The 8,125-nt window shown below is 34.7% G+C and overlaps 1 protein-coding gene across 1 annotated transcript; it reads left to right on the top strand.

The window, feature by feature from the left end:
- The first annotated feature begins 1,200 nt into the window (after nt 1-1,200).
- Nucleotides 1,201-6,517, top strand: LOC145555305 (uncharacterized). The gene is made up of 6 exons (XM_081616923.1): nt 1,201-1,474; nt 2,657-2,740; nt 3,727-4,161; nt 4,410-4,555; nt 4,650-4,747; nt 4,889-6,517. The coding sequence occupies exons 1-6, from the start codon at nt 1,456-1,458 to the stop codon at nt 5,037-5,039; spliced, it is 933 nt and encodes a 310-aa protein (XP_081473049.1). The 5' UTR covers nt 1,201-1,455; the 3' UTR covers nt 5,040-6,517.
- The last annotated feature ends 1,608 nt before the right edge of the window (nt 6,518-8,125 follow it).

Below are 8,125 nucleotides of genomic sequence, written 5' to 3' on the forward strand. Positions count from 1 at the left end.
GTCGATGGGGGAAATGAAAACAGACAAATGGCAAAGACATCTGATAATAACCTGGTCCAGACTACTCTGCAACTCTATTCTATCATCTGACATTTTTTTATTTGACTTAAAATTATTACTTTTCACCCTAATTTCTACCTCATTTGGTTCATGAACATAACAGGGTGGAACTTTTCTAACTAATCTACCTGAAGCTCTTTATGTGGTTAACATTTAACTAGCTAACCTTCAACAGAATAACAAACCTTTAATGACTAAATCTAATATAATGTTTTTAAATTCTACTGAATAAACATTTTCCACAATCTTTCCTAACAGGATGGAACTTTAAGCTTTACAGGTTTAACATATTTAAGCTAAGAAAAAGTACAGAGATGGTGACAGTTGAAGCTACTTTGTTTTCCATGGTTGGATTCACATCAAAACCAATTGATGTCACTTACATTAAATGGTTTTTATGGAATTTTAGACTTTTTGAAGGCAAAAAGGAAACATCACAACAGGATGGAAAGTTAGTACTGGAACATGCATAATATGAAGAAAATATCAAATGAGAAAATAGTTTCAACAGATTCAATTGCATATTAAAATAAGGTTTAGTCTAGTCAATCAACTTATTGAAGAAAAACATAAATATATATATATATTATAGTTTAAACGTTATGAGGAAGTCTATCACACTGCACTGGGGAAAGGTGTGTAAAGAACAAAATATTTAATTTCATTTATATTGAATAATGGCAAACATCTAAATGTATAATTAAAATACTTTGTTGTAAATATTTGGAACATTTTACAAAAAATAATTGTAAGCAAAACATGGGGACATGGAATGTTGCTGCAAAAACGAATCCCCCTGATGCTAATGTTTTTCCTTCAGCCTTATTTTCTCATGGTCTGATGCAAATCATTAGTTCGTTAATAACCAAATTAAAGTCAGAATAATTGTTCTGAAGTTCCTGTTTGTCAGAGCTAAAACATAGAAACTGTTTCCTGTGAGGTCAGTCTTGGTTCCTGAGGAGGAAGAGGAGACGATTGATGCTAATGTTTTTCCTTCAGCCTTATTTTCTCATGGTCTGATGCAAATCATTAGTTCGTTAATAACCAAATTAAAGTCAGAATAATTGTTCTGAAGTTCCTGTTTGTCAGAGCTAAAACATAGAAACTGTTTCCTGTGAGGTCAGTCTTGGTTCCTGAGGAGGAAGAGGAGACGATTGATGCTAATGTTTTTCCTTCAGCCTTATTTTCTCATGGTCTGATGCAAATTATTAGTTCGTTAATAACCAAATTAAAGTCAGAATAATTGTTCTGAAGTTCCTGTTTGTCAGAGCTAAAACACAGAAACTGTTTCCTGTGAGGTCAGTCTTGGTTCCTGAGGAGGAAGAGGAGACGATCTTCATCTTGAATCATCGGCTGCAGTTTCTGATTTTCTCTGAGCGATTTCAGCCGTCAGTGATGAATATGAACATCCTGGGTAAGAAAATCCTCAGAAACATTTCAGTCTGGATTTTCTGTTGGAAAATAATTTAATATTTGTTTCAGGAATCAGATTATCACACAGTATTGTTATGTTACTATTTAGACAGAAAGTCTAAAGTCTGAATTAAAGTGTCTATTTAAAACTGAAGCATGTTGGGCTGCACTCAACGTGATAAACACCATTTATTTATCTTTATCCTCTTAGCCTCGTTTAGGACTTTTAACGTAAATTAATAATATTAAAGGTTGAAAAACAAATAGAAGTTTATAACTTTAAGTAGCTTCCTGTCATCAGACTTTCAGAATAAAAGTGTTGGGATGTCAACTTCCTGACTGATTTCACAATTAGAAATTAATTAAATGTGAGATTTTTGATCTCCAGAACTTTAATGTAACTGTGGTAAAAAGTGGAAATCCTGGTAATTTTACTAACCTCAAATTATCAACGGAATGACAAAATCAATTTAACTAAAACTAAAAAAAATTTACATTTAAAGTATTTTTTAAAATAAAAATGAAGGAATTATAGACATAAATCAAGCTCCTACATTTTAATGAAAAATTACTTATAAGTAAGTTTTCTCTAAATTCAAGTTTTCTAAGATATTTGCACTAGAAACTAAACCAGAAATATTAAATATTTTATGTTTTTGTAGTGTAACGTCTAATATTTGTTCAGTTGTGCATGTTGTTTGAAAGTAAAATAATTTTTCCTTGATTTTTCCTTTTCAGATTCACACTTGACAATTTTTTACTTCCTTCTTATAAATTATGTTTGAATTTTATATCTAAATATGTTTTCATCTAAAAAGACAAAAATGTAATGTTTGGACTGGATTGTATATAAAAATGTAAAAATTATGATAAATTACTTGATTTCAATGGAAAACTATTAAATCCAGAAAATTTTGTTATTTTGATTAAACCCCAATAAATCAATTTATTTTAAAAAAAAGTAACACATTTATGTTTTCAATATTTACTGCCCTTTATGCTTAAATATATATTCTAGTATTTTTTTTTATTTCTTGCATTATTTGATTGCTTTTACTTTTAATATATTTATTTGCATGTTTTTTTATATATTTTCTTAGATTGAAGATAAATTATTATTATGTGTCTAACCTGTTGTAGCAGCAGCAGTTGAATTATTGATGTCTTGTTTTCTTCTTCTCAGGTACCAAAGTCCATGTGGTTCTGGTGTGTTTTGGGGCGCTTTGTGTCCTGATGATGTGTGTGTGCATTGGGGTCATCTCTTGGGGTGAGTCCTATTTGTCCTCTGAACAAAAACTTTAACCACTTAGTTTATGACTTCAGGGATAAAAACCCAGTTGCTCTCTGTCTTTAACATCCAACACAATGTCCACCAACTTATGGCAGCTCTGGCCTCCCGTACATTAGGCTTATGGCAGCTCTGGCCTCCCGTACATTAGGCTGATGGCAGCTCTGGCCTACCGTACATTAGGCTGGTGGCAGCTCTTGCCTCCTGTACATTAGGCTGATGGCAGCTCTGGCCTCCCGTACATTAGGCTTATGGCAGCTCTGGCCTCCCGTACATTAGGCTGATGGCAGCTCTGGCCTCCCGTACATTAGGTTTATGGCAGCTCTGGCCTCCCGTACATTAGGCAGCTGCTTAAATCGGATCATCAGGATCATTGTGTGGAGATGCTGCATGGTGGCCTACATGTTATTGGGTGATGCTGCACTGAGATTTTTGTTTCTTTTTCCAGCTTTGCTTCACCTCAGTGATAAACTGGATGGCAGGATGTCTCTAGTCTCTATACTGTAAAATGTTTCCTGTCCTTCTGGGATGCAGATTAAAGTTAAACAACATGATGGATGCAGTTTTCATTTAGAAACAAAAGGAGGAAATGTTGACAGATGAGGCGCCTTCATGCAGCGTTGAACTCCTGGCATCGTTTTATCACTGGAACACACTTCCTGTTTGGTTTTCAAATCAAACGGTTTTTATGCAAACATGATTTGAAACAAAAGTCCAAGTCAGTTCCTGAATCATTTGTGAATTTATAAAGATGAATCATTAATGACTTGATTCAAGTAACTTGACTCTAGTCCACACTTTGCTTTTTGTCATTCCAACGTTTAGATGATAACACGTCCTGTAGAAGATCAATATGTTCAAACATGTTAGAAAATGACTGTCAGAAGATTATACAAATAATCCAAGTTATGAACAGTGAAGCTCCTTGTACTTTTTCTGAATAATCTGTTTCCTCTCATTTGCAGGCGGTTGGAAAATGAACCAACATGATGAAGATGTGGCTGATCTGAAGAATGATAATGAACATCTGAAGAACCTAAATGAAAAATCACAGAACGAAACTGAGAAACTCAGCAAAAAAGTAGAAAACCTGAATGAAAAATCACAGAATGAAACTGAGAAACTCAGCAAAAAAGTAGAAAACCTGAATGAAAAATCACAGAATGAAACTGAGAAACTCAGCAAAAAAGTAGAAAACCTGAATGAAAAATCACAGAACGAAACTGAGAAACTCAGCAAAAACCTGAATGAAAAATTACAGAACGAAACTGAGAAACTCAGCAAAAAAGTAGAAAACCTGAATGAAAAATCACAGAAAGGAATTGAGAACCTGAACCAGACAATCCAGTTAATCCTGAAATTCGGCAGATTCCTGTTCAATGAGAACTGCGACAGCAAAGGTGATCATCTAACTCTGGGACCTTTTGTCTCTTTGAGACGTTGAGACGTGTCTTTAAATGTTCTACATGTTTATGGACACAGAAAGGTCAAACTGAATATAAAATAATATATAGTTTAAAAATTTCAATTATATCAGCAATCAGACAAGAAAACCTGAAACATAAAATCTAACAGAGGAGCAACGATACAAAGAGAAAATGTTCTTTTTAGTTTAAATTAATACATCTGTGTTATTCTCTGTCTCCAGAGTGTCTGCTGTGTAAAATAGGTTGGACTTCCTTCAGTGATTCATGCTACTTTTTCAGTAATGTTTATTTGACCTGGGAACAAAGTCGTCGGTTCTGTCAGAACAAATCTGCTGATCTGGTTGTTGTTGATAATCTGCAGGAACAGGTGAGCTCTGAGTCCAATCATGTTACAACCTTAAAATTTCAATATGGAACAAAATTTTTATCTTATTGGTAATTTTCAATGTTGTAATTAACAGACATTCATTCAAAACCACATAAACACACGGGCCTGGTTGGGGCTGCAGAGAAATGGGAGCGACTGGGTTTGGATTGATGGTCGTAATGACACACTTGGGTAAGAGATTTAATACAGAAAAAACAAAGTAAAATTATCTTTTAGTTGTCGCATCTGTTATGTATCATTATGCTAAAATAGTTCAGTCAAAAGAGACTATTTGATTTTATATTTTCTGATGTTTGTGTTTCTCATTTAAAGGTCCTGGAGCTCGTCCTACCCGCGCTCTAATGATTCATATGCATTCATGTATCAAACAGGGAATCTCACAGAGAGCTGGTTCTCAGTACCATCTTATTTCACAAACCCCCCCCTCTGTGAGCAGAAAGCCTTTAAAGTGTCTCTTAATTAACTCTTTGGATATTTTCTCCTTTTTCTGCTGCAGTTTTTCTAGATCAACAGATTGGAGACAAATCAGATTTTTCTGTTTTATCTTTAACATGAATCTTTAGTCTTTACTTTTGTTGCCTTTTACGATTTATTCAGTACAGCTGATTTTTTCTCACACACACACACACACACACACACACACACACACACACACACACACACACGCACACACACACACACGCACACACGCACACACACACACACGCACACACGCACACACACACACACACACACACACACACACACAAACGCACGCACGCACGCACACACGCACACACACACACGCACACACACACACACACACACACACACACACACACACACACACACACACACACACACACACACACACACATACTTTAACAAAATATCTCCAAGAACTCAAAATTACTACAAATATTAATTTCATTCATTTTAATCTGATCTAAGTTTTTTTTTTCCATATTGTAAATATGCTTCATTACAGTTTGATTATTTTCCACCTCAAAGATCGGCTGTTCTTTACTATAATTCTGTTTAATTTAGTAAATATCAATATATTTGATCAATTTACTAAAAGAATCAAAGTGTCATCAAAGATGAAGAAACTCACCAGATGAAGGATTTAATTTAAGATTATCTGAAAATTAAAACATATATTTGTTTGAAACTTTCAGTTTATCCTAAAAGTGAATTTCTTTGATGAAAGTTTGATTTTATTGCGTTGACTTGATTTGTTGTTATAATTATAGTTACAGTTATAAACATTGTTTTCATGTTTGTGGGTTTTGTAACAATAATCTTTGTTTTATTCTTAAACAATAAAATCTTTGGCCTGGATTGCAAAACCAAAACCAAACATGGTGTTGGCAAACTTCTGCAAATACATCCGCTGATAGATCAATAAACTTTAAACTGGAAGACATTTGAAATATAAAAAAAACAAACAACTGAAGCAATAAATAAAATGGACAGTGACGTCCAAAAAGCAGCAGAATGAAACGTCTGTCATCCTGTTTTTGGTAGAAAGAGAGAAAGAAAAGAGAAAAACAATAAATCCTGCAGTTGGAACTTATTGAGCAAATTTTTATTTACCATTCAATTTATTGATTTATTGCATCAGGTCAATATCTAATGGAAAAATATTCATGATTAATTCTTTATTCTAGTTGTCCCTTTGCTAAAGTTGGACCAGAATTTCATCTGTGTGATAATAAAGGATATTTTTCTTTTATATAATATTTATTTTATTTAATATTTTAATCAAACGTTTCTGTGTTTAACTTTTACCTTTATGTTTACAATCTGAAGAATTGGATTTAATGGGGTCTTTGATTATTAATAAAATGTGTTTGTTTCTTTCCTGTCTCTGCATGACTGTAATAAGTTGATAGTTTATATTTTGCTGCTGTTTGAGCTTCATGATAATATAGTTTAGCTGCCAATAAAGTGAAATGCTGATGTCGTGTCTCAGCCTCTTCATTTATGGGCGTCAGCTTCACACGTCTGCATCGGATCAGTGATGGTTCACTCCTCCAGTCGGGGTCCAGATCAGAAAACTCAAACCCGTTTCCTGACTGAGGTCGGGTCGGTTCCCCTCACAGACTCCAGTCTTCTTCTTCTCTCAAACTGACGTAGCTTCAGTCTGACTCGTCCTGCAGACTGACTGAAGTTCAGGCTGATAAAACTCCTGGTCTGTGTCTCGAGCCTCTAACCGCCACTGAAGACCCAGTTTGCATGTTGGGAAAGAAATATATATATTAAATACATGAATGAAGAGCCCACTGCACTGAAACACATTTTCCCATCAAATATTGATTTCTGAATTCTTCCTGAGTTAAAACGTTATTATTGTTGATTCTAAATGAATATGATCTTGGTTTTTTTTTGTATTATTTGAGATATGAAAATGCTGCATCTTTTTCGTAAATTTGACCATTTCTCATCATCTGCAAAATAATTTTGTTTGAAATTTCAGAGACATTTTCTCAGTAGATTGTAGTATAAAAGAACAATGTTCATCTTGGTCAAACATATAAAAAGTAAAATCAGATAAACTGATATTTTTAATTTCTCCAGCTGTATATGTGACAGCAGATGAACACGCCTCCATGATTCCAGGCGCATAAATGAAGTTTTTTCCAAACTGTCTGCAGTTCATTAGTTTCTCTTTGTTTCTGGTATTTTAGTGTTTGTGCTTTAATTTGGTTCATTTTGATCCTTTTGTCCGTCTTCAGCTGTCACTGTATTTATTAGTCATCTACATTTAGCTTGTTGCTCAGGTTTTTATCGATCTGACAACCATCGACCTGATCAGTCACTCCTGGTTCTTATGAAAATCTGGAGTTCAAGTTGCTTTGCTGTTTATTCTTCATTTCCTCAGTTTATTTTCATTGATTAAATTCATTTGCCCTCAACATAAGTTTATCATCTGCGACAGACTGGCGACCTGTCCAGGGTGACCCCGCCTCTCGCCAGGTACGCTAGCTGGAGATGGGCACCAGCAACCCTCCCGACCCCACCGAGGGACAAGGGTGTAAGAAGATGGATGGATGGATGGATAAGTTTATAATTTTAATGTCTGAACTTCAGTTCATCACACATTAACCCCCCTGACAGGATGAGGTACATAAATAACAAATATTAACTCCACTAGAGAACTACAAGATGGAATAATCAGCAGCAGGGATGCAAACAGACCGATTTCAACACAAAACATGTAAAAATAAATGGAAGGGATAGATTGCTCAACCAAAGCTATTTAATAGATTATCCATTTGTGCATCAATCAACACTGCATGAAAAGTGGGATGTTTAACAGCTATTGACGCCTAATACTGCCGTGCGCATGGAGATTGAGGGCTATCGACAAGAGTTTTTTGTCAAAATGGGAAATTGTAGGTAACTGTGAAAAATTGACAAAAACTGTTTAATGTGTGTCAGTGTTGCCCTATTACCCTCCTCCCCTTGGGCCTAGGAGAGGTTTTCATATTTAAATGAAGTTAATGCAAATCAGCTCTTGAGCACCTGCCTTTCAGACTGTAGTCTGTTGTTCAGCCATTTTACCTT

Source organism: Poecilia reticulata, chromosome 16 (assembly GCF_904066995.2).
Source record: "Poecilia reticulata chromosome 16, P_reticulata-male-v2, whole genome shotgun sequence".
NCBI lineage: Eukaryota > Metazoa > Chordata > Actinopteri > Cyprinodontiformes > Poeciliidae > Poecilia > Poecilia reticulata.

Excerpts from the sequence above, each read along its gene's own strand:
- LOC145555305 (XM_081616923.1), top strand. Across the intron at positions 2,741-3,726 it reads CATTGGGGTCATCTCTTGGG|GCGGTTGGAAAATGAACCAA; the intron begins GTGAGTCCTATT and ends TCTCATTTGCAG. Across the intron at positions 4,748-4,888 it reads GGTCGTAATGACACACTTGG|GTCCTGGAGCTCGTCCTACC; the intron begins GTAAGAGATTTA and ends TCTCATTTAAAG.